General features: G+C 40.4%; 1 protein-coding gene across 4 annotated transcripts in view; it reads right to left on the bottom strand.

Moving 5' to 3' along the window:
• GAK (cyclin G associated kinase) overlaps nt 1–27413 on the bottom strand; it is a 149838-nt gene that overhangs the window by 80567 nt on the left and 41858 nt on the right. For all 4 annotated transcript variants that reach the window (XM_073345848.1, XM_073345849.1, XM_073345850.1 and 1 more), the window contains exons 5-11: nt 26580–26722; nt 23659–23784; nt 21317–21406; nt 15540–15675; nt 14746–14858; nt 11093–11204; nt 6272–6395 (exon numbers count right to left, since the gene is read on the bottom strand). In XM_073345848.1, the coding sequence (XP_073201949.1) occupies nt 6272–6395; nt 11093–11204; nt 14746–14858; nt 15540–15675; nt 21317–21406; nt 23659–23784; nt 26580–26722 (844 nt within the window). The remainder of the gene's footprint in view (nt 1–6271; nt 6396–11092; nt 11205–14745; nt 14859–15539; nt 15676–21316; nt 21407–23658; nt 23785–26579; nt 26723–27413) is intronic.

Raw genomic sequence — 27413 nt, 5'->3', positions numbered from 1 at the left:
CCTTTAGATTAGGGCTTGCTGGTTACTTGCCAGGATAGTAGAAATCAGATAAAAGAAGAATCAAGATGTTGAATATGGAAGTCAAAGCCATGTGAACAGACAGCTCTCTCAAGGAACCAGGAAAGAGATTACCAGAGCCCCTCTTTCCCACTTTGGTCTTCCCAACTCTTTTTTCATCCTCCCTCACTCCCACCCAGAGCTATCTTGGCTCAAAGGTCTGCTTCCCATCTAGCTATGTGTGCCAGGATCAACCTAATTGGGACTTCAGAATCAGTGCAGCCATTTAACAACTCCTTCCCTGGCAGCTGCCATGCAGATATTAAGCAGGAAGCAGATATTATTTCCACTCACATTCAACAGCTGACTGATACACAAAAGGAAAGGAAGGGGATTTACGTCAGCAGCACTGCCCTCCACAAACTAGTCAAGATGATGAATGCCGCCCTCTGTAACCCAGGCTATGAGATACCACATCTTTGAAAATTTGCTACTCAGGTGCAAATATCTTCATCACTAACGGCTTTAATTCTCCTGGTTCCAAATGTTGTTTTCCCCCAACTCAACACAGATTCCTCAGCGAGGAAAACAAATGGCAATTCTGGTGCTTCCATTTCATGCATTTGAATTATCAAAGGAAATATTAAGAGCAAAACACCCCATCAAAAATAGCACGAAAACAACAGCTGCACAGATACTCTTCAAAAAAATAATTGGCTTTGGAGCTGACGCCAGGCATGAGAAGTTTCATCTTGAATGGAGAATCTTGAGAAAGTTGTGAGCATCTGAAAACAGGGTTTCACCCTGACCACATCAGCTGCAAAAACATGGCTATAGCAAACAACTTGGGAAGTGGGCCTAAGGGAGGTACAGGAAGCATGGGTGTTTGGAGGATGTAAATACTAGAATGTAGAGGAGTGGCAGAGTTATTTAGGGGAGCACATTAAGAGCTGCAAGCATCTGGGGACTTGAACCCACGTCTGATATTCCCACCATGCCACCGGAAGGCCATGCAGAAATACAGCCAAGAAGCACTGTGGAGAGGAGGTGCTGCAGGTCTCTGTTCCAGGCCTGACTCTGACCCTGACTCTTGCTTACAGAACCTAGCTCTTGCAACTCCTCCAGCTGCTGCCCAGAAACTACAACCCTTGATGGGCAGAACTCAGCCCAGCTGTGATTGCTAGACCACGCTGACTACAAGAAGATTAAAATGAGCAAAGAAAATCTTTCCAAACCCTAAAACCAACTATACCATGGCTTCATATCTGGAGTTATTGAAACTAACAAACCATTTAAGATTTTGCTCAGCCCACAGCATTTGCCAGTGATCTAATAGATCTTTTCACTTCCTAAAATTATATGGAGTGTTAAAGAATCATTTTCTTTGTTAATCTTATTGATAATGCAAGATTATTTATTAGTGACTTAATAGGTCTTTTCTAGGATTCCATGACATGTTGGTCCAATAACAGATTACCTCACCCACCTCGTCTCTATGACATGCAACATCATTTTTAATATGGAGCAAATGCAATGTACAGTAGAATACTTATCCTGCTTCTTGCCTGACATACGCAGGACAATGCACTTATAAACTTCAAGCATCCATGAAGAAACTATCTAAACTGAAAATATGCTTGGTAATACTGACTAGAATCAGAGTAGACAGAAGTGCTGTTTAAAATGTGAGATCCTGAGAAAGATAATCCATCATTTAATTTTAATTTTGTTTTATTCCTTTATAACTAGGGAATACACCTGATTTTCTTACTCAAAAAATCTTTAGAATTTTATATAATCTGTGGAAAAGGGAAACAGATGCAAAGTCTAAGAAAATTAAGTCTAATGAAATCTCAAAAATAATTGATATGAGCTTGGATAAAAACACTTTTACCTGGGCTGAAAACTTACTGAAAGACTATGAACAATAGATAATGATCTACACCAATGTTCCATGCCAAGTTGGGAACGTTATCTAGAATGATACCTGCAGGGATCTCTTTTAGGCCTGGCATTATTCAATCTTTCAATTAACTGAGCCAGACAAAGAAGAGAAACTGATAGGAAAAACTTAAATTCCTATGTACCCCCTGTTTTGGGCATAGAATCATAGAATATCAGGGTTGGAAGGGACCTCAGGAGGTCATCTAGTCCAACCCCCTGCTCAAAGCAGGACCAATCCCCAATTAAATCATCCCAGCCAGGGCTTTGTCAAGCCTGACCTTAAAAACTTCTAAGGAAGGAGATTCCACCACCTCCCTAGGCAACGCATTCCAGTGTTTCACCACACTCCTAGTGAAAAAGTTTTTCCTAATATCCAACCTAAACCTCCCCCACTGCAACTTGAGACCATTACTCCTTGTCCTGTCCTCTTCCACCACTGAGAATAGTCTAGAACCATCCTCTCTGGAACTACCTCTCAGGTAGTTGAAAGCAGCTATCAAATCCCCCCTCATTCTTCTCTTCTGCAGACTAAACAATCCCAGTTCCCTCAGCCTCTCCTCATAACTCATGTGTTCCAGACCCCTAATCATTTTTGTTGCCCTTCGCTGGACTCTCTCCAATTTATCCACATCCTTCTTGTAGTGTGGGGCCCAAAACGGGACACAGTACTCCAGATGAGGCCTCACCAATGTCGAATAGAGGGGAACGATCACGTCCCTCGATCTGCTCGCTATGCCCCTACTTATACATCCCAAAATGCCATTGGCCTTCTTGGCAACAAGGGCACACTGCTGGCTCATATACAGCTTCTCGTCCACTGTCACCCCTAGGTCCTTTTCCGCAGAACTGCTGCCTAGCCATTCGGTCCCTAGTCTATAGCTGTGCATTGGGTTCTTCCGTCCTAAGTGCAGGACCCTGCACTTATCCTTATTGAACCTCATCAGATTTCTTTTGGCCCAATCCTCCAATTTGTCTAGGTCCCTCTGTATCCTATCCCTGCCCTCCAGCGTATCTACCACTCCTCCCAGTTTAGTATCATCCGCAAATTTGCTGAGAGTGCAATCCACACCATCCTCCAGATCATTTATGAAGATATTGAACAAAACCGGCCCCAGGATCGACCCCTGGGGCACTCCACTTGACACCGGCTGCCAACTAGACATGAAGCCATTGATCACTACCTGTTGAGCCCGACAATCTAGCCAACTTTCTACCCACCTTATGGTGCATTCATCCAGCCCATACTTCCTTAACTTGCTGACAAGAATACTGTGGGAGACCATATCAAAAGCTTTGCTAAAGTCAAGATACAATACATCCACTGCTTTCCCTTCATCCACAGAACCAGTAATCTCATCATAGAAGGCGATTAGATTAGTCAGGCATGACCTTCCCTTGGTGAATCCATGCTGACTGTTCCTGATCACTTTCCTCTCATGTAAGTGCTTCAGGATTGATTCTTTGAGGACCTGCTCCATGATTTTTCCGGGGACTGAAGTGAGGCTGACTAGCCTGTAGTTCCCAGAATCCTCCTTCTTCCCTTTTTTAAAGATTGGCACTACATTAGCCTTTTTCCAGTCATCCGGGACTTCCCCCATTTGCCACGAGTTTTCAAAGATAATGGCCAATGGCTCTGCAATCACAGCTGCCAGTTCCTTTAGCACTCTCGGATGCAACTCATCCGGCCCCATGGACTTGTGCACGTCCAGTGCTTCTAAATAGTCCTTAACCACCTCTTTCTCCACAGAGGGCTGGCCATCTATTCCCCATGTTGTGATGCCCAGCACAGCAGTCTGGGAGTCTGGGGCAGATTTGGATAGAACACATCTATTAATACTGAATTTTAAATTTAATTTTCAAAGTCATACGCAAATTATTCTGGGGCAAAGCCACCTAACAGTGTCCTTTGAAAGGTGAACTACAAAGCAAAATCTCAACATGGCCTGGGCATTTTACTGCTCCGCGATGTACACAGAACATTAAACTTTTTAATAACAAGTACTGTTGCTTATATCTTCTTCACTGTACTAGCTCACTGCCTCACGTACTTTGCAACACACGGAGGCAGGAAAATATCCCCATTTACAGATAGGGAACTGAGGCACAAACTTCAGACCAAAATTTTGAAAAGTGAGTGATAAGGTTAAATATGGATTTAGAAGCCTACAATTATGCACTGCTTTCTGAAAAAATCTTCTCCTATATGACTTGCCCAGGGTCAAACATGAAGTCTGTGGCAGAGCCAGAACTTGAACCTGTATCTCCTGCATCTACTGGTCCAGTGCCATAACACAGCCATCCTTCCTCTCAGTCCTGTGTCACCTCTCTTGTCTGAAGCACTCAGCACACTTGGAAGATCGAAATACTGCTGTTGCACTCAGCATTCATGGAGGACATTAGCAACACTAGAGAATCCTACTAGTGATGTCACACAAGGCTGCTCCAGCACTCTCTTCTCCCCTTTTTCTGAAATTGCCTGACCCTGGTGACCTTTAGGGCCCACCACAAAGCTTGTCCTCCCTCCCTGACCTTTAGGGATAGGGGAAATTGTGAGGCTCTGTACTGCTACGGGCTGAAATGCTCTTTTTTTCCCCTGCTTCTGAGTTGTTTCCTGGAGAGTGACTGAGTAAGTATTTTATTTGTTTAATAAACAATTGTGCAGGGACTCCCATTTATTGATGGATACTGTTTATTGCTGGTTCAGAAACTTAAAAAAAAATACAACAGTTTAAAGGAGGCTTTATCAGCTGGAGCCAGAACTCAGATTACAGCTGTATGTGACCTCACTATCCAGATCCTCCAACAGAAGGAAAGGAGGACCTGATTTCTAATATGGTATCACTTTTTTAAAAAGAAAATTGAACATCTGTACACCAAAGAAACAGTAAAAGGGTATTTTCTGCATTGCAGCCAACCCTTCAAGTTCAGCAAGTATTGAAAAAAAGGAGGCGTTGCCAACACCAAAAGTACAAAAAGGGACCCAGATAAAGTGGAAATTCAGCAAGTAAACAATGAGATTCAACCTGGCTAATAACATTAGAGGGTAAATAAGCCCAGAGTGCTGTTTGACAGGAAGGAGACTCTCTTGTAAAGCACTAATGCTGAGTATCTGAGAAAGTACCAACAAATAAATTACATGTGATCTTGTAATGAATACAGCAGAAAGAATTATTGGAACATTGGCCCACACAGAGGCATCTAAATCATGGAAAGAAAGTCCATTTTCACACCTTTGTGACACCACATCTAATGTTCAATAAAACGTACTTGAGTTCTGATCATCCCTGTACCACAAAGATAAGAGACACTGAAAGAAATTCTGAAAAAAATCAGCAAAATGGGAATGGGTTTGAAAGAAATGAGATAGAAAATAGCGCCAAAAAAAAAAAAAAAAAAAAGTATAGCCTGGCCGAACCAAGAGGGAGTACACTGTGTTTAAGTATCTGAAGAGTGCATACACTGAAGAGGGAGACAGTTTTGTTTACCCAGAAATACAGGGAAACTGAGTGAAAAGGGTAACTTTTCAGCATATCTAGCCTTAATTTTCCCTACCCACAAGCTCCAGACACTTGAGTCATTTTCAGGAGTGATGGAATTCTTAAAACACTTAAGACTACACCAGGTAGACAAGACTGTATCAATATTTCCTCTAGCTTCTTTTTCTTTGTAAGGTACTAGTGACTGCAATTAATAATCTACACATTTCTCACACTTTTATTCCCTCTCCCTCTTGTTTTGTTCACTCATTACTTCTCCTTCCTCCTCCACTTGACTTTGTCTACATTTTTAGACACAACTCTGCCCCACAACTCCCTCACAGCCCTGTGACTCTCCCTCACACTCTGAGTCCCCACCCCACATTCCTCCCTCTCTCAGATTCTCTTAACATGTGTGAAAGCGAGAGAGAGAAAAAAAGAAAGGGAAGGGAGAGCAGAGTTCTGGAGGCTCTTCCTATGCTGAGGCAGGCTGGCTGGCTGCACAGAAAGTGCTAGAGTATGTGAGCTCTGATCATCAGTAATGGGCAAAGCAAGGAGGCTGTCTGTCCAGGTGCCCTACTTGGGGGAATTCTGCTATACATTGCAGAAAACCATTCCCCAGTGACTTAAAGATTCATTACATTTAAAATGCTCTTTTCCAGTTCTAGCTCCTATGATACAGTTACCATAGTGATTTTTACATTAGTTCACAGTGACGAAATTTTAAATGGAATACTGAGTACTGGCATATTTGGTCTCCTATCAGCACCAACAGGATGCCTTTTGTAGTTTCAATGAGACACTTCTGACCTTCCCTTTTAGAAATTATCAACACAGATGTTCTTTCTACTTACTTGGCCACAGACTGGATCACTTTAGAAGAAGTATCCTTGATGTTTGTGAAAAATCGCTCTGTTCCACCTTTGAGAATATCAAAGAACCCTACATAAGACTGGTCAAGTTCTGCAACTGTCAGGCCTAGAATTAAAAAGCAAATTAAAGTTACAATTTAAAAAAAAAACAAGGAATGTAACGGAATTGTGCTCCAATTTCTCTTCCCAATGCAAAATCAAACTGAACTACCAACAACTTAAGATGTACTAAAATAGGATCAGCCTTCCTGTTACACTCAGTCCCAGAATGAAGCTTTCAACTTCTGAAGAACAAACTACACAACGACAGGTTTCAGAGTAACAGCCGTGTTAGTCTGTATTCGCAAAAAGAAAAGGAGTACTTGCAGCACCTTAGAGACTAACCAAAGCTGTAGCTCAAGAAAGCTTATGCTCAAATAAATTGGTTAGTCTCTAAGGTGCCACAAGTACTCCTTTTCTTTTTGAAACCTCACAACAATATTTTTCTATGGTCCCAACATACTATGGTGGTAAACCAGAATAGTTTACAGATATTATATTTACAAAACATGTAACAAACCATTTTACATCTCTTTATGAAGGAAAGACAGACCACCAAGTGTCTGGCTGTATGCATTTCTGACATATCACTGTTTAAATCAGGGGGTCTCAAAGTCCTGGCCTGCGGGCCATCTATGACCTAAGAACCTCCCCACTGCGGCCCACAGAGGAAAGAGCCACACTGCCAGCAATGTCTGCGGCAGGCATTGGCCCCCACAGCTCCTATTGGCTAGGGGAGAGGGACAGAGATACCATCATTAGTTGCCAGGCACAGTCAGCCATGGAGGCAGCATCATTAGTTGCCAGGCAGAGTCAGCCATGGAGGCAGTGTCGTTTATATTCCTTGTGGGGGAAAAAAGTAAGTCAAAATACTGAATACAACTATCTGATGGACACCTCGCTGCATTCCTGAAGGTTTCAACTGCTCAGTCACTGAGGACAAACAACAAACTGACAGAACTGAAGCATTGCCAGGTGTCTGGCAAACACTAAAAACTCTCTGGAAGGCAAAAAATTGTATGAAGTTGTATGACAGTTTTATTACTTCTCAGAAATTCGAAATAAAAGATACAATATAAACATTTTCTTTTCTGAACGCCATCTTCAGTGACATTATTGGCCTGCTGGGAGGATTTGAGGACTGGCACTGGCCCTAAGGTAAATTGAGTTTGAGACCCCTGGTTTAAATTGTGGCATGCTGTCTTTCTATTTAGTGCCATCATCCTGATATGCAGTATGCCACTGACAAGCTTACTTGACCGTATGTAGTACATTTTACAGCCATTTCTGGTTTTATCTTGGAAAGTTACATTTGTTACCAGGAATACTAACATTTCCTTTTATCATCATCCGCTGGACAACAGCCTGTTAATATTATTGTGTAATACATAGTCTTCTTTCACCCTGTGTGAACCAGATGGCCAGAAAAGCATTTGAAAACACAATCCTGTTATGAAGGAAGATTCATCCCACAGAGAATAAAGTGTGGATAGTATTACTAAAGTCCTTTATTGGTAGTATAAATTTACCACATTTTAAAGTTCCCCCTTCAGGTAAATTATTTTAATTTATACTTTTCCCTCATGAGCTGCACAGAAGGTATGAATAAAATAACTTAAATCAAGGAAGAGAAAAAATTGCATGCAGTAAAATTATTTATGTTTCCAGTCTTTCATTTTAGGTGAAATATTCAGTTCCTTGAAGCATTTATGTTTATGAAGTTAACAGTTTAATATTTAGCCATTAAATGACACAGGACAGAAACTGTTATTTCAGTTAGCAAGATTATACATATTAGACACAAAAAAAGGATGCTTTGACTAAGACCAATTAACAGATTAGTTGGAAGAACTGAAGTTCAACCAAAGTAGGCTATTATCTGTTTTTAGCATAATATATTTCTAAAGTGGAGGTTTCTATTTGAGTTTTTTTGGAAAAAATGACATTTCTGATCCTTAACCAATCTATTTTTATGTTCATATAGCATGTTCCAATTTTTATATGAATCTTCTAAGTGCTGCCTTTTCCTTAGCTGCTATTATTTTTATGAACTGATATTCATTGTGCAGATAAGTCATTTTCATCTAGGTGTTTCATCTAATTGTTTTATTCCACAGGTTAACAATGCCATTTGGTATCATCTGTTGCACTTAAGCAAGCTGAGTCTTTTCTCTCTTCTTGTGAGAAGAATGTAGGGAGTAAATTTTTACATTTGAATGTATAAACATGAAGTCTATTCTGAAGAAGGTGGAATCAATCTACAAATGTGAAGTCCTTCACAAGAACTATATAAGCTTGCTTAACAATAATCATTTACTTAACCTAAGTGAAAAGAAAAGGAGTACTTGTGGCACCTTAGAGACTAACCAATTTATTTGAGCATGAGCTTTCGTGAGCTACAGCTCACTTCATCAGATGTTTACCGTGGAAACTGCAGCAGACTTTATATACACACAGAAATCATGAAACAATACCTCCTCCCACCCCACTGTCCTGCTGGTAATAGCTTATCTAAAGTGATCAACAGGTGGGCCATTTCCAGCACAAATCCAGGTTTTCTCACCCTCCACCCCCCCACACAAATTCACTCTCCTGCTGGTGCTAGCCCATCCAAAGTGACAACTCTTTACATAATCAAGTCGGGCTATTTCCTGCATAGATCAAGGTTTTCTCACATCCCCCCCACCCCCATACACACACAAACTCACTCTCCTGCTGGTAATAGCTCATCTAAACTGACCATTCTCCAGGTTTAAATCCAAGTTAAACCAGAACATCTGGGGGGGGGGGTAGGAAAAAACAAGAGGAAACAGGCTACCTTGCATAATGACTTAGCCACTCCCAGTCTCTATTTAAGCCTAAATTAATAGTATCCAATTTGCAAATGAATTCCAATTCAGCAGTTTCTCGCTGGAGTCTGGATTTGAAGTTTTTTTGTTTTAAGATAGCGACCTTCATGTCTGTGATTGCGTGACCAGAGAGATTGAAGTGTTCTCCGACTGGTTTATGAATGTTATAATTCTTGACATCTGATTTGTGTCCATTTATTCTTTTACGTAGAGACTGTCCAGTTTGACCAATGTACATGGCAGAGGGGCATTGCTGGCACATGATGGCATAGATCACATTGGTGGATGTGCAGGTGAACGAGCCTCTGATAGTGTGGCTGATGTTATTAGGCCCTGTGATGGTGTCCCCTGAATAGATATGTGGGCACAATTGGCAACGGACTTTGTTGCAAGGATAAGTTCCTGGGTTAGTGGTTCTGTTGTGTGGTATGTGGTTGTTGGTGAGTATTTGCTTCAGGTTGCGGGGCTGTCTGTAGGCAAGGACTGGCCTGTCTCCCAAGACTTGTGAGAGTGTTGGGTCATCCTTTAGGATAGGTTGTAGATCCTTAATAATGCGTTGGAGGGGTTTTAGTTGGGGGCTGAAGGTGACGGCTAGTGGCGTTCTGTTATTTTCTTTGTTAGGCCTGTCCTGTAGTAGGTAACTTCTGGGAACTCATCCTAAAGGATGACCCAACACTCTCACAAGTCTTGGGAGACAGGCCAGTCCTTGCCTACAGACAGCCCCGCAACCTGAAGCAAATACTCACCAACAACCACATACCACACAACAGAACCACTAACCCAGGAACTTATCCTTGCAACAAAGCCCGTTGCCAATTGTGCCCACATATCTATTCAGGGGACACCATCACAGGGCCTAATAACATCAGCCACACTATCAGAGGCTCGTTCACCTGCACATCCACCAATGTGATATATGCCATCATGTGCCAGCAATGCCCCTCTGCCATGTACATTGGTCAAACTGGACAGTCTCTACGTAAAAGAATAAATGGACACAAATCAGATGTCAAGAATTATAACATTCATAAACCAGTCGGAGAACACTTCAATCTCTCTGGTCACGCAATCACAGACATGAAGGTCGCTATCTTAAAACAAAAAAACTTCAAATCCAGACTCCAGCGAGAAACTGCTGAATTGGAATTCATTTGCAAATTGGATACTATTAATTTAGGCTTAAATAGAGACTGGGAGTGGCTAAGTCATTATGCAAGGTAGCCTGTTTCCTCTTGTTTTTTCCTACCCCCCCCCCCCCCCAGATGTTCTGGTTTAACTTGGATTTAAACCTGGAGAATGGTCAGTTTAGATGAGCTATTACCAGCAGGAGAGTGAGTTTGTGTGTGTATGGGGGTGGGGGGGATGTGAGAAAACCTTGATCTATGCAGGAAATAGCCCGACTTGATTATGTAAAGAGTTGTCACTTTGGATGGGCTAGCACCAGCAGGAGAGTGAATTTGTGTGGGGGGGGTGGAGGGTGAGAAAACCTGGATTTGTGCTGGAAATGGCCCACCTGTTGATCACTTTAGATAAGCTATTACCAGCAGGACAGTGGGGTGGGAGGAGGTATTGTTTCATGATTTCTGTGTGTATATAAAGTCTGCTGCAGTTTCCACGGTAAACATCTGATGAAGTGAGCTGTAGCTCACGAAAGCTCATGCTCAAATAAATTGGTTAGTCTCTAAGGTGCCACAAGTACTCCTTTTCTTTTTGCGAATACAGACTAACACGGCTGTTCCTCTTAACCTAAGTGGTTTTCATAAAGCAAGATAGCAGTATAACTCAGCAGAAATTAACATTTCTGCTAAATAAGTTCATTTAAAATTTCAAGCCCACCCAGAAGTTTTCATATACCATAAACTTAACTAGTTTGTATTCACACTGTGTGTGCAGAGATGCGTATCACTGTACATACCTGCATTGTACATATTGTTGAGCTGTCCTGCAGGCTTGGAGCCCTGTGGCACCGAACTTGTAGACATTCTAGGCACAGTATTGTTTCCATAGCCTCCATTTTGTTCCAGGAGCTGCAGAGAGTCATATTCATCAGGAGAAATTTTTTTTAAGTTTATATATAAACACCGCATTGGCAAAGGACAGTTACAAAACTTAAGTGGCCCGGTCCTCACTGTTTAGCCCTGAATGGCTGTTTAAACTACTGAAAGACAAAAAAGTTTCACTAGTTTTGTTTCAGTGCATTAGGCACCATGAGAAGCCAAGGCAATATTCTTTAGTTTGGCTCTCAGCCCAGGTTTTTCTGGGTGCATGCATCACTTTACTGGCTGCTCAGGTATGTTATTACTGCTCAAAGTCAGAAGTAAAACTCGAGCTTGAATGGGAGGAGTATCAGGATCTTGGTAGGAAAAATCTCCCAGCTGAACTGCTGAAATACTGATACCATAAACTCAACATGTTAGCAATAAGGTGGCTGCCTTACAAACCTATCCCTAATTTTTCTAACCAGAGCTAACCTTACCCATAAGGACTCAACTTTCTTCTACAACACAGATGAAAAAGGAAAGGCTAAGAAAGATGGCCCAGCTTTAGAAGAGTGTGATATGGTACCTTTACTCCAGAGCAGTGATACTCAGACTTCAGTGGTTCAGGAGCCAAATTACGATCAACATTCCCCAAAAGAGCCACAGGAGTGTGAATTCATTGTTTCATTTACTATTTTTATATACATCTCACAGCAAAACGACTGACCAAGTATTCTACAATTGGTTAACATAGAAACGGCATCTTGATTGGTTAATAACTTAGACTGGTTAATAATTAAATCATTCAGTGTTTTAATATTGCATGTGACAAAGAGCCACAGGAGATACAATAAGGAGCCACTTGCAACTCCCGAGCCTCAGTCTGAGTGTCACTCCTCCAGAGCAAAGGACAAGCAACAAATAGGACAGCCATGAATTGGGTCACTTGAGCAGAATCCTACTTCCATTTCTAGAAAAGTCTTTACAAGTGTGCAAACACTTCCAGTGCTTCCTTCTCTCCCACTTTCCCTAAAGCAAGAAACACTCCTCATGAAAAAAGTGTGACCACCAAGTAGGAGACAAAAGAGCAGCAAGAGTTATCTAGCAAGACAGGCTTCTGTATCCCACACTACATGTTTCATTTAGGTCGCTGCACCTCAAAAAGGAACACAGACAGAAGTGTACCCTAGACAGCCACTATACTAGTGAGCTTCAGTGTTGGCATGAAGGATAATTTGAACTGCAGGAAATAAGGCACTTAGATTGCAATGTTTGGGGACACATGCCTAACGTCCAAATTACGCTTGGATGAGCCATTCACCTAGGCAGAAATAGAGGACCACCACATGAATGCAAATATGGCCAAAGACACCAAGGGAGAAGGCTTAAAAACTGAAGATAATGTTGACAATAACAAGCACTTCCCAGAGAAGAAGGGGAATCACCAGAGGAAGCACAAACAGGTAAACTGGGCTGCACACACTCTCCTTGGCAGGAAGGGGGAAGCATAAAACACACTGTTACCAAGGACAGAAATCTGAACCCATATGCAGCTGCTACATTACACTATTTTGGATCCAACCCATAACTTACCAAGTGTAAACTTGCAAACAGGAATGTAACTGTAGCTGGTAAAAAGAGTTTTCTTGGGAAAGCTAACCCCAAAGCTTGGGAGACAGAAGAGGGCTTGCCAACCATGAGTTAAAGACCAACAGCAGCCTCTACTACAGAATCCCATTCATACAGAACAAGCAGTGGCAGGTCTACACTACTGCTTAAAATCGATCTAACTTGCGTCGCTCAGGGATGTGAAAAAGACACCCCCCCGAGCCAGGCAAGTTACAGCGAAACTAAGCACTGTCCACACTGGCGCTATGTCAGCAGGAGATGCTCTCCCACCAACATAGCTTCCACCTCTTACAGAGGTGGAGTAATTATGCTAACAGGAGAGTTCTCCCATTGGCATAGAGCGTCTTCATCAGATGCACTGCAGCTGTACCAATGTAGCACTTCTAGTGTAGACCTGCTGTCATAAATATAAAAGGGAAGGGTAACCACCTTTCTGTATACAGTGCTATAAAATCCCTCCTGGCCAGAGGCAAAACCCTTTCACCTGTAAAGGGTTAAGAAGCTACGGTAACCTAGCTGGCACCTGACCCAAAATGACTGATGAAAGGACAAAATACTTTCAAATCTGGAGGGGGGGGGGAGTGGAAACAAAGGGTCTGTCTGTCTGTGTGATGCTTTTGCCGGGAACAGATCAGGAATGCAGCCTTATGACTTCTGTTAAGTTAGTACGTAATCTAGCTAGAAATGTGTTAGATTTCGTTTTGTTTAATGGCTGGTAAAATAAGCTGTGCTGGATGGAATGTATATTCCTGTTTTTGTGTCTTTTTGTAACTTAAGGTTTTGCCTAGAGGGATTCTCTATGTTTTGAATCCTATTACCCTGTAAGGTATTTACCATCCTGATTTTACAGAGGTGATTCTTTTACCTTTTCTTTAATTAAAATTCTTCTTTTAAGAACCTGATTGATTTTTCATTGTTCTTAAGATCCAAGGGGTTGGGTCTGTGTTCACCTGTACAAATTGGTGAGGATTCTTATCAAGCCTTCCCTAGGAAAGGGAGTATAGGGCTTGGGGGGATATTTTGGGGGAAGACATCTCCAAGTGGGCTCTTTCCCTGTTCTTTGTTTAAAACGCTTGGTGGTGGCAGCAGCATACGGTTCAAGGACAAGGCAAAGTTTGTACCTTGGGGAAGTTTTTAACCTAAGCTGGTAAGAATAAGCTTAGGGGGGTCTTTCATACAGGTCCCCACATCTGTGCTGTAGAGTTCAGAGTGGGGAAGGAATCTTGACACCTGCCCTTGGTTAAACCAGTGCAGTAAAACTAATGCAACTGTCTGTGTGGACTCTTACTTCGGTTCTACAAGTTTAAAGTTTTGTTTCTTTTACAGACAGCAGCAAAAATCACAACAGTTCGAAAGGCTAGTCTGCTTGCAGAGTTGCACCAGTTCAAATGAAGGCAAGATTTTAAATCTATTTACTTAAATCTGTGCAAAAGGACACTCAAGTCAATTAGGAACAGGTTTAAGAAACTGAAATAAGCTACCCTTAAACCAAAGTAAAATTCCACACAGGCATTTGCATTAACTGTATCAGTTTAACTAAGCTGTTGTGTATCTGTGTAGGCCTAAATTCCCTGTCACATATTTAACTCCCCCACACACACACACCCTCACAACCACCACGTCTCAGGTCAATTTCAATCAAATCTGATGTGACACTGAAGATCTACCTCCAGAAGGAATGCTGTTGAGAGGAAGATGCTTCCAAGAGTCTGACAATAAGCAGGAAGAACCACCATTGGTTTCCTTTTAACATATTTGGATGAGAAAGAGCTTTGAGGCTGGGATTTTCAAACCATTAGTTATGCATCCAAATCCCATCGAATTTCTATTGAAATTAGGCACATAAATCCCCTAAACTCAATTGAAAATCTCACTACAACTATTTTGACAGCTGTTTCAAAGTTCCTATTGATTGAATGTGGGGAAAAGAAGGATTATACTCTTTATAGCACTCCCGTACCTCTGTGATAGGAGATTTAGGATTCACATTCCTGGCAGCCGCAATCTCCTGCAGCTGATTCACAAGTTCAGTGACTGACAACCTCTCCTCTGGGTTCACCTTCAAAGTGGAACCTAAAAAAAAAAAATAATTTAGACATTACAACAGTCCTTTTTTGATTGCATAAATATGTACTTTATTCAGTGGATTCAAGTGCAGCATGATTATCAATAGTAAAGCATGCAGAAAAAACAGGGAAACAGTAAATTTGTACCCAAGTATCATTTGCCTTTAACAGCTATCTATGTATTAAGAATAACGATTTTAGTGATGAATCAAGATGACACTAAGAAAATACTAGAAGAGCATCAAACTTGAAGAAAATGTTTAAAGGCAACTTAGAACCCACCCCATTTCATCAGAATTTTAACAACCAACTGTATTAGTTCAACTGTCTTTTGAACTTTAGTAAAACAGTTTCTGAAACAAATTTAGGGAATCAGAACCAAAATGCAAAGTATTTCCAGCCAATTTATCAAAATCCTAAGCATGATTAAGCACTGAAAATCAGTGAAAAACCAGAAGGTTTCCACTCAAAAATCTAGTTCTTAACTGAATGTAGAAAAGTTTGAAAGTTCTTCATATTGATGTCAAATAGCTAAAAAAACTAATCACTCTCATACGGTTTACAACGCCACCGTCAACGGAACTGGAAATTCTGATTGATTAATCCCACGGTACCTAGCATATTTTTAACGATCAAAGACGTATGGTCCACAAAGCATCAGAATAAACAAACAAGATTTTAAACTTACGAATGAGATCATGGAACACAGTATATCGAGTGTCATTCTGAGGAATAGAGTATTTCCCATTGACTATGCGAAGCTTAGCCCCATCTTCAAATGGATGTTGCCTAAAGCACAATAAATATAGGATACAGCCCAATGCCTACACAGAAATAAAAGCAAACATTAAAGAAAAGTCAGTAATTCAGGCACCGAAAATCATTTAAAGTTGAATTTTAGATAGGACACCGATTAGATATTGGAACAACTCTGACCAAGCTCAAATCTAAAATAACTTTGCTATAAAGGCAAACGGCTTAGTCATGGAACCCAACACTATTAACAGTACTTCAGCTGCATTACCCCCCACCCCCCCGCTTTCTAAAATAACTAAACCTTTGAAGTTTCATGCTTTAGGATCAAAGATTAACAAGAAGCCTAGTCTACACAAACTAACAGTTTCTAGCAGCATGAAGACTGTGGTAGTTTTGCCATTATGATTAAAGGTTTAATAGTTTCCTCAGTCTCAGATTTTTTTTTTAAAATTCTCTCCACATTGAAGGATTTATATTATAGTATAATATACAGTCATATAGGTATCAACACCTTTATTATATATGTAGCAAAGTGTAGCACAATGATTTTTAGAGTAGGAGGTCCAAAGAGAGAGATGTTCTATTTTTAAGGGCCAAATCCTACATTCATAGTTTCTGTGTAAGTCACTCCTACTTAAAGGATTTGGTCCTTTCTACTCCTAATTCAAATTCATTCTGTTACTAAGTACATAACTGGGTAGTTTGCAAAGCGCAAATCACTTTATTCAAACAGCATCCCATGCAAAGGCCCATTTAATTCTTTAATTTTTTTACAAACAATTCCAGAAGAGAATTGAAACCTCAATAAAACAATGATACACTGAGGCCAATGAGTTAGTGGGGGACTCAGTTCCATAACTGAAAATAGATACCACACAATTTGCCCTGGGAAACAGCACGTGCCTAAAGTTAGGATTGAGTTCTACTGTTGCAAGAATCCAAGAATAATGGGATGAGTCAAGGAGAACATTTCATTTAATGTTTTCAGGTAAATTTGGATACTTCGATTAACATTAGATACCAAAAAAAAAAAAAAAAAAAGAATAGAAGTGGTGATCCTATACTGAACCAGTGGTCCATCTAGTGTAGCAAGAGGTCTTAGAAAAAAGCGTGCCCTGTAACAAATGCTTCAGAGAACAGCAAGATTTTCAGAATGCTTCTGGAAAATTGTGCAAAATCCCCCTGGAAATTTTTTCTTAACCCTGCTAGCAATCATCTCATAGATCTAGCCATGGTGGCTACTTGCACTAATAGAAGACCATGTGAAGAAAGTGGTCAAAATAGTGACTCATCTCCTTCCGTCTCAATCCTATCTTATACCAACAAGTCACAAGTTATCACTTTATATTCTGTATAATTTTAGTTCTGTTTAAACTCTAGCGTTATCTTTTTCTGGAAAGGGTGAAAAGTATCACTCAACTGGCCATTATTTTATATGAGTACCTTAATCATATCCCATTTTGTTCTACCAGATTAAGTTCCAGTGTTATTTTATTCTCTATATGGAAACTTCACGTTCTCCTGATTATTTTTGCTGCCATTCTTTGGCCAGTTTCAGCTACCTCCTTTTCAAGGGGTGATCAAATTGCAACATTCAAAGCCAACGTGTATCACTGATTTGTAGAACACCTAGGTAATGGTGTTCTTTATTCTCTTTAAAATGTAGCCTAATATCTTGTTAGTTATTCTGATGGGTGCTGTGCACTGAGCAGGCTGCCTTCCTTCACCCGTCCATAACGACACCTCAATGTACTTTCTAAGGTGTCAATCATTCAGAACCCATAAGTGTATATGGTTTATTTAAGTTTTTCCTTCCAAAGTGCTTTAACTTACAGATATTTACTTTGATAGCTATCGGTCACTTTGCGGCTATCTACTTAGCACACCTACTTGGGTTACACTAGTTAAGTTCTGGGTGCCTTCATGATTTTCACTAGTCTCTGAATTGTGTGCATAGTAAATTTTGCCCAATATATTAACCAAACAGTTTCACTAAAGGTCTCCTAAAATCTTAAGATATAAACCATCTTTCCACAATGAAAAAATAGCTTTTCATTCCTACACTTGCTTGCTCTCTTAACCAGTTTTTAAAACCCAAGATGCAACACACCACCCTGTGGTTTCCAAGTTCCCTTAATAGCCTCTTCCTTTATAAAAGTCCCTTGTCCATCTACATTATATAAATCAGTTTTAACTAAGAATTCTTACAAGTTAAAAATGGTACAATTCACCATCACAAAGAACATGCTTAATAAGATGTTACATTACTCAATTCTTTGTAGTTCTTTCTTAGTTACTTTGTCTGGTACTGAAGAAATACCCAGTGTAATTCACAGAATCACCCTTAGTTCTCTATGAACACATGGATACAATGTTATACCATAACTTGAGCCAAGTGACTTCACTTCTCTATGCCTCCTTGTCACCCTCTTATGTTCTGTCTGTCTTGACTATTCAGACTGTATGCTCGCTGGAGCAGAGACTCTCACTGTGTTTGTACCCAGCCCAATGGGTTATCTGTTGGACATGGAGTCCCTACTGTAATACAGATTAATACTAGATGTCTGGAGGGTGACTATGAAGTTGCACTTTTGTGTTTGCAGCTCAGTGAGCTTGTTTTTGTTTCCAAATTCTTGGATGAAGACTATCCAGCCTTGGCTTACTACAGTTTAATCTTCTAAACTGTTTATTTTTGTACACAAACACCTTTGAAGAGTCAGGAAATGTTCTCATATTAACAACTAAAGGTAAGAAGGAGTTAACCTTTAACAGAGCAAATGCACTCAGTAACAGATGTGCAGAGAAAGAAATCTGATTAGCTCAACTTTAAAGAGCTGTGATACAGGAAAAAGTCAAAAGGTTCTGCTTTTGGAAGTTCTAGTGCTATCAACATCTTGTGCTAGAAACCCACCAGACACCAGCCAAATGTGTTTCAATAAAGATTCAGAGGAATTACCCTAAAATAAGTGATATAAAGCCACATTAAAGAAGTGAAACTGCATCAGCCAAAATTAATAAATTGGATAAAATAAGGAGCAAAGAAAACAGCCTTGACAAAAATAATCTCGAGCACTAGAGATAATGGAAGAACTCTGATAAACAATAGCATTTGGTTTTTTTGGAGGCCAAGTCCCAGGAGGACCTGCTATTTGAGGGAACAAAAATATTTTTCCTTTAGCTCAGCCTGAAGATAGAAGCAAAAAAAGGAACTTCAGTTCAAGAGATGCCCATTAAAACTGGTAGAAAACACCATTATTTCTACTAAAATGTGGTATTACTTAAAATAAAACCTTTATTTTAGGTACAAAAATCTTTAAAAACAGTATCTTCCAGCTTCTTCCATCAACAGGTCATCTAAGTCATGGTGACTTGTGAAATGCAGAGAACGTGACCTGACCATGAGCAGAAGTCAGCTCAGGTGGAATCTGATCAATTGCAGCATACAGAATTCCCAAAGTGTCGTGCTTTGCCGGTGTGGGATACTGAAGATTCTGCACAACAACGCCACCCATTTGGTAAGTAGCACATCATGCCGGACACATACAGCACCAAGATTCCAAGAGCCGCACTGGCTCCCGCAAGTTTCTAGGTGGATTTCAACATGCTTGTTTTAAACAGGCAGCCCTACCTGGTTTGGGATCTGGTTAGCTGGGAGACCCCCTTTCTCCCATTCCATACAGACACAGCTGAAACCAGACAAAAAAATTGAGCTAAAGGACTCTCAGAACAGCAGGAGGAGCTGCTGGCAGGACACTGGCAGCGATGGGGTTCTCTTGGCTCTGCAATTCACTTCCTTCTTTCAGACAGATTTGTTAACCATCCAAACATGCTCCAAAGCCCATTTTCCCCCTCACAGGAATTTAGGGAAATTGGGGTCAATAGATAAAGGTGCTGGACACTAAAGAAGGATGTGACTGGAGACGGGCCTTTGTATTATGACATGGTGAGGTAAGGTGTTTGGTTTGAGAAAGGCTTTTACTTGGAAAGTATAAGGACTGTTCTGAAGATTTTTTTTTTTTAAATTGTGTGCTTTAAATTTTAGAAGGTGCCTAGACTTTGGAAAAGGAGCCAGAGAAAAATCAATAAAATAAATCAGAAACCAGGAGAATGCTGACCACATTTGAGAACCTGGTAACTGCTCAAAGAAGTAACAGAAGTAATATCTAAATGTATTCCTGATCTGCAAAAGCATTTTTGGAAACTTTGTGGTTAACAGGAGTTACATTTTTGATCCACACTGAAGTTTAGACTTTTTTATGGCCTGAGCAGCAGCACTACAAATTCATCTAGACAGTATGGTGACAAGCACTTAGAAGAGAGCAGTGGAGGATACTGAACTCTCTGGGGGAAAGTAAAGTACAACCATTCACCCAAATCACAAACTAAAAGCACTTATGCCCCTTGCAGTTGTGATGTACTGGATATGCAACTCTGATTTCCCTGACCCCAGACCACTGGACAGGAGACAAGGCAGCTTAGCAGAATGGCAGGCTCTATATAAGCCCCACTAGTTGGAACACGTCCCTTTTAAAGAACAGAGAGGTATGTGACAATAGCTGACATACTGTTAAATAGGAGTAGTCAGCCACGTCAGTGAATACCTGGGTTACCCTAACCCAAAGATTTCAATCGTCCAAGTCCTTTGAATAAATGGAGCTCTACCTTTCCTGTTTTAGATAAGTGGATGCAATTGTGGTCTAACTTGTATGGATTTAATTTGATAGATGGGTAAGGTGTTTAAGAACTATATTACCCTGGGTTTTCTCTCAAAAATTCAATATGAAGATTGACAACTACAGAGGCAGAACACAAAAAGCTCAAATTAGTTTTAAAAATGTATTGTTTAAAAGGTTTAGACAGTAGTTGAGATTCCAATAGCTCTGAACAGGCATCACAAATGTTAATGTTCAAGTGTCTATTCTGCTTTGATATTAAAATACATGTTTAAAAAGTCATACAGACTTGTTTACCAACACTGGTACAATATTTAGAAGTTAAGCATGTGCATTCATAAAAATATCCAATACTCTGAAAAATACTAATGTGTAACATCACCAAAAAGAATGCAAAAGGACTCATCACTGACACTGTTACCCGAAGATGCACTGGGAGTTTAAATACTTCTCTTCAAATGCAACCAAAATCCTTTCAGTGAAGGTTACGCATTTGCCACTGCCTTTTGCCATCCTACTTAGTTGCAACAGAAACATATGTGATTTCTACACAAACAAGAGTTTAGAACTACTAATGTTTAGGTTGTTCCTGCATTTCACACTCTTCACTACTCTGAGACTAGGATTTGCGAATGAGCAAAGTCAGAGTTGTGTGTCTTGGCAACCTCTGTCTAATCACATAGTGATCATGGACTCCAAGAGAGCCCTGTCCTGACCTCCAGAGAAAAAGCAAAGTTGTTGCAACATTCCTTCAAGGCATTGAAGGAGCTGGGACAAAGTTCCCGAGGTCTATGCCTCAGCTCAGCCCAAATTAAGATTTAAAATTCATACCAATTAAGCTTATTTTGCCTGAAATGTATCAGATACAGATGGCTGAAGTTTTGTTTTAATATCAAACAATGCAATCAATTCAGACTGCATCTAGCAGCGAATGTGCAATTAGTTTAAACATCACAACTATGATGAAATACAGGAACTATTTAACTATGATATCTAACAGGCATCATTACAAACAAAGAGAAACAGAAGTTCCTACCCATATATCCTGTTTTTCACCGATTGGAAAGTTTGAATACAAGTCTATCATTTCTGGAGTCCTATACATTGGTGTTGTGTTTCTTGTAATCTGCAGAAACAAAAGTAAAAGTTCATGAAGCAGAGACCTGAGCAATGCTTTATGTACAGTCTCAGGAAACAGCGTTCCAAAAATGTTCTGCTAAAAAGTAAAAAGGGCATTCTGACTTCAAAAGCTAGTTTGGGGCACATTACTCAAGGTGCAAGTCCTTGGTTCAGTATCAAAATACAGTTATGAGGGAAGTATCTCTATGTGAAGCCTATAGGAATGACATTTTAACTGTAATTTAAAAAGTACCTGCTGTAGTAGTCCCTTCAAGCCACACACAGCAAGCAAAACCAGACTACATGCTCTCAACAGGGGAGAGTGACACTGAGAAACAAGGAACAGTTATATCATGCCCTTAGGATGCATCTGGAGGAAGGACCCTACTTTGTGCCTTTTTTCCTCCGTCCCATGTGAGAAGTTCGCCAACTGCATGGCACCATCTTCTCTTCCCTTCCCAGAGGGCCAGCAGACAATTCTCCATGAGTTCAGGTTCCAAAAAGGAGAAGGGGACCAGAAGCAAGCAGGCTAGTACTCAGGACCTCCCAAAAAAAGAAGTTGATGCTGTGAGAGTCTGCACACTCATTGACAAGTTCATGGATTTAGTTTGAGTCTCATTATTGACCTTCTCCACAGATTTAGAAGGGTTTGAGAAATCACTTAAAGTAAATCCATCTTTACGCGCTACATTAAGATTTGTCAGCATTAGTAGTACTTAGCCAGATCTATGGACAAGTTGCATTTTGAAAGAAAGGGGTTTAAAACAGATTCATAGAACAGATTCATAGATATTAAGGTCAGAAGGGACCATTATGATCATCTAGTCTGACCTCCTGCACAATGCAGGCCACAGAATTTCACCCACCACTCCTGCAAAAAACCTCGCACCTATATCTGCGCTATTGAAGTCCTCAAATCGTAGTTTGAAGACTTCAAGGAGCAGAGAATCCTCCAGCAAGTGACCCGTGCCCCATGCTACAGAGGAAGGCGAAAAACCTCCAGGGCCTCTTCCAATCTGCCCTGGAGGAAAATTCCTTCCCAACCCCAAATATGGCGATCATCTAAACCCTGAGCATATGGCCCTGAGCATATGGGCAAGATTCATCAGCCAGATACTACAGAAAATTCTTTCCTGGGTAACTCGGATCCCACCCCATCTAATATCCCATCACAGGCCATTGGGCCTATTTACCATGAATATTTAATTACCAAAACCATGTTATCCCATCGTACCATCTCCTCCATAAACTTATCGAGTTTAATCTTAAAGCCACATACAGATCTTGGCTTCCACACAGCATCTTGTGCCAATTTAACTAAACCCATTTAAAATCACACCATAGGTTAAACCAGCACAAGCCCCTGTGTGGGCCCTCTGAGAGATTCTGCCATGAAATGGGAGAGGTGTGTATTAGAGGCTGGGTTTTCAGCTTTCGGGGTGGCAGTTATGAATGGGGAGGTTGGCTGTGGCCCCTTGAAACCTTTCTTTACGGCCAAGGGTGAAGGGCTTTTGAAACATCTTCCAGTTGGAACATGAGGGCCCTTATATGGGGGAAGCAGTTTATTTGTTTTATAGGGTGTTCTATGTTAGCTAATTAAAATTTCTCCCTGCACTTGCAGTTAAATGTGGTATTCTTCAGTATCCCCACAAGGGGGATACCAAGGGGGAACATGCCAACATTGTTACAGCTGTCCTAAGAGTAGAGCAATACTGTCTAGTCCAAGATCTGTCAAACAGACCTACTGCTCCATCGCATGCCACCCAATTCAGTTTTAGAAGCCATGTCTGATTAGATTTGATCAGAGTCACTGGGGCACAACTGACTTTTTACTTTTCTGCAGAGGGTGAAAATTCACATACTAACAGAAAATAGCAGTCAATTCCTCACTCCTCTCCCTTTTTATTAAAAAGGTCATTAAAAGCTACACTACCAACTGTGTCAAGTTTCAATTTGGGTTTACATTTTATTTCTCCACATCAGAGAGTAGTAGGCACTCCATGGCCATTGATAGGATAGGTGCTCAGGAACATAGTTTAAAAACACAAGCTGTTTTGTTGTTATGGCAGACAGCATTTGAACGATGTAGCAGCAGCTGACTCGAAAAATAAGGCCTTGTAATCCATTTCACAATTGAAAGGGCTTCAATTGTCTTAGAACAGTCATAAATGAAGTAAACTTGGGGGTTAAGATGAACAGAGCAGCACTAATAGAAAGAATTTAATATCTTATAATTAACTGCAATGTCAAGCTTCTCACCTCCTCTTCAACTGTTGCTCTCTTTTGTGCAGACCAACTGTAATCAGGATAATGTGCTATAGTTGTAGCACTGCCAAAGTCACACAGCTTAATTGTCCCTTGGTTACTAATCAGCATGTTCTCCACCTGCAGATGGAGGGAAGTTAACAAATTGAAAGAGTTACACATATTTATGAAGGCTGTAGCTCATGCACACTTTTAAATCATACCCAGGAAGTGTACACATATTCATTAAATAAAATGAATCAATACTTGGTATCCCATGTTCGAGGGGACACTTAAGACTCTATAAGAGTAAGTGACAGGCTTAAGGTCCAAGCCGTAGGCAAAACAGGTAGTAATCCCAGGAATTCAAGCTCTCCCCCTTTCTCTAGCCACTAGGACAGCTTGCCCTGAATGACATGAACTATTTTGTGGAATAGTACATCTTTATTTCTAACAAATTCAACTCAAAGGACCTTGTAGTTTATTTAATCCATGTCCCTCCATATGTTAGTTTTGCATGACATTTTCCAATGCTTTAAATTTGAAAAGACATGCAAGGAGTCTTTCACAAATTGCCCTGCAAGATTAATGAGTAGTTTAAAACCTTATCAGGAGCACCAGTTAATAGCTGGGGGGGGCGGGGGGGGGGATGATTCTGTGCTGATTGTGAGGCCTGCAAGTGAAAATATAAATTAAATGGTTTCAGAGTAACAGCCGTGTTAGTCTGTATTCGCAAAAAGAAAAGGAGTACTTGTGGCTCACGAAAGCTCATGCTCAAATAAATTGGTTAGTCTCTAAGGTGCCACAAGTACTCCTTTTCTTTTTATAAATTAAATGTTTCTTCAAAAAATTAAACTGTTTTCAATAGGCCTCCCACTGTATCTCATCTTCTCCATTAGCCTTAGATCGTGATAGCCTCAGAGCAGGGAATATCTTGCACATTGTATCTTGAGGCTGCATTCCCTTGACCCACCCTGATAACAGACTCTTCCATTTAGTGGTTTCTATTCTGTTAGTCCACTCTTTAGTGTGCTCCTTTATGCGCCAGGTCTGGCATAGTGGGCACAGCAACAACCAAATACAATCAGCACACACTAATATCAAAGGCACAGAGTAGAATGTGCATGCTTACTTGGGCCCAACTTTAAGAAACAGTGGTCACTACCTTTCTAAGAATGTCAGTAGAGTGTTCATATTTTAAGGGGGTCTCTACCTGTCTCTTCCAAAACCAGCCCACAGGGAACTTTAAAAATCCAAATTTAATTATGAAGAAAATGCCTACCCTATGCTACAAAATGACTGGTTTTGTTTCACGTGGCAAGTACTCAAGGGGACAAACTAATTCAGACAGTTTCAAGTATGAGAGCCACGGGACTATTTTCAAAATGCCCTATAATTAACGTGGAATTTAAACATTTTAAAAAGTGGCACCAGTTTGTACAATGCTGCATGCATGTAAATCACATTAACATTTGCTTTTCCCTGAATCCTTTTGACAATGGCTAATGATGGAGAGCATGCCACACCAACAAACAAAGGAATGAAGTAACGGGAAGTCTGCAGTGGAGATCACTGCATGAATCTCAACCCATTTGAAGGTGCATTATATCAGAGAATTTCAGAGATCCTAATATCTTTAAGAATTTGAAAAGTTACAAAAGCTTTGATACTGAGCCCAACCACCCGTTTTCCCACACAATCAATACCAGATCACTCACTTTAGGGCCAAACAAAGATAAGGTATTTATATTTGTAAATAGTTATTAAAGCAAAAACATTTTAGCTTAAAAGATGCACAAAGACCATTTGACGTAAGTTTTCTCCTCCATCTACCTAAACTCAGTTTTCTGGGAACGGCAGTGCAAATACACCTCCCTAGATCATTTTAGCGAGGCCACTGTCTGTTGCAGCACAAAGATCAAGATCTTGCCCTGTATTTTCTTGTAAAAGCCCTCTCCCTGTGCAGCTACTGTAGTATGAAACCAGCTTTCTGCTTCCCCCTGCCCTCCATCACTTTGAGTTTCTGCCAGGGACAGGTTTTCTTAATAGGCACTGGAATAGTAACAGAAGAAATCAATAATGTAATATTTATTTAACTTTGTAAAATTGTCTATCAGGAACCACACCGTTCAAGGTGCTGCCCTTGAACTAGTGTCTCAGGAAAAATTTCAAGTTTTACAAAATGCTAACCCTTGGCAACTGCATAGTGCCTCCCAGCAGGATGGCACTGGCCACAGTTTTACTTCAGAACTCAAGACCTTCCATACCATTTGTAAAGGACTGACAAAGAATGAAAGGTCTTAAAATAACCAATCAGGAAATAAGTGGCCCCCTTGATTAATTTTAGTTCAAAAGTCAATGTGCTCCAAAACAAAGTACTGCAACAAAAGGTAGATTTTAGTGCCTTTTGAAATGCCAGCCATCCTAATACGACACACTCCCTGCAGCTGGTTGCTAGATTCAAGAGAGAAGTAGCATTTCAGTAGCACACTGACGACATGCTCCTCTTCCTTTCACAGCTTTGTGTTTCTGCTATTAAAAAATTCTTACCACCAAAATGTGTGTGGCTTCCAGTCACGAGCATACTTACCAGCAAATAGGAACTATTGTTCAGATTAAAGTAAGAGTGGGAAACAGACTACATGGTTTCAGTTTGAGCTCCAAAATTTAATTAACAGGATATTCAACAAGTATTTCCAACACCAAAAATATAGGTAAAAGATGCGGTCTAAACACTAAGCCATGTAGTGGTGTCCTTCATTCCCAGTCAGCAATCCCAACGAGATGGATATATATACTCATACCATCATTTGAAATGCTGCATATTCAAGAGTCTCAATTTCATTAGTTCTACAGCATCAACTTTGTAGTCCAACCTGGAAGTCTGCTTTTACATTTCGTTCAAATGTTGCAGTCACTTAAATTCTATACTGTACCTTTAAATCTCTATGAATAATAGGTGGTTTCTGTTTATGCATATGTTGCACTGCTCTGCAGGTCTGATAAAATATCTTCAAAACTGTATCACACGAGAGAGGCCCTTTGGATTCAACTTTCTTTAAGAATTCCACCAGTTGCCCTACAGGAGATAGAACCAATTCATGTTAGTATACAAATGCTTTAAGTTTTGGACAGATGGAAATACTCTTACTTCAAATGATCCATAGTTTTAAAGCATTCAGAGCTTCCATCCCATTTGGATATAAATACTGCCCCTTCATTTCATCAGACTATGCCAGCAATTCCCACTGGACATTTTATTGCCCAATATTAGCTACCAGGGAACAACATAGGGTTTACAACAAGGAATCAATGACTAAACTAGCCATGAATCATTTTAAAGGGGCCTTTCACTATACCAGCTGACACTCTTCATCACAGATGCAGTATACTCTTTTCCATCCTCTCTACTCCTGCCAGGTCATGAGTCAGAAACCACCCTTCCAGCTGAGAAAAAATGGACAACACCCTTAGCCAGGAAGTGCTGCTCCTACACAAGCAACTAATGGAAGTCTGAATGCTTCAAGTAATTAGTCTAAACCATGGTAGTTAAAGGTGTGGTGGGATTTACAGACAATTAGAGATTGCAAACATTGGCTTGTTTAACCTTGAAAGGAGAAGAGTTAGAGGGAATTTATGAGAAGTACTGTAGATTATAAAGGGGACAGTAAAAACTGATCACCTTGTTCCTTTTCAGAATGGCCCATAAATATGAAAAATAGGTCAGTTAACAGCAGGTAAATTGCTGTCTTGCTAGATAAGGTTTAGCT

Source organism: Lepidochelys kempii, chromosome 5 (assembly GCF_965140265.1).
Source record: "Lepidochelys kempii isolate rLepKem1 chromosome 5, rLepKem1.hap2, whole genome shotgun sequence".
In the NCBI taxonomy this organism is placed as follows: Eukaryota; Metazoa; Chordata; order Testudines; family Cheloniidae; genus Lepidochelys; species Lepidochelys kempii.
The sequence above is the reverse complement of the archived record's forward strand: the minus strand, read 5'-3'. Positions and strand labels throughout refer to the sequence as shown.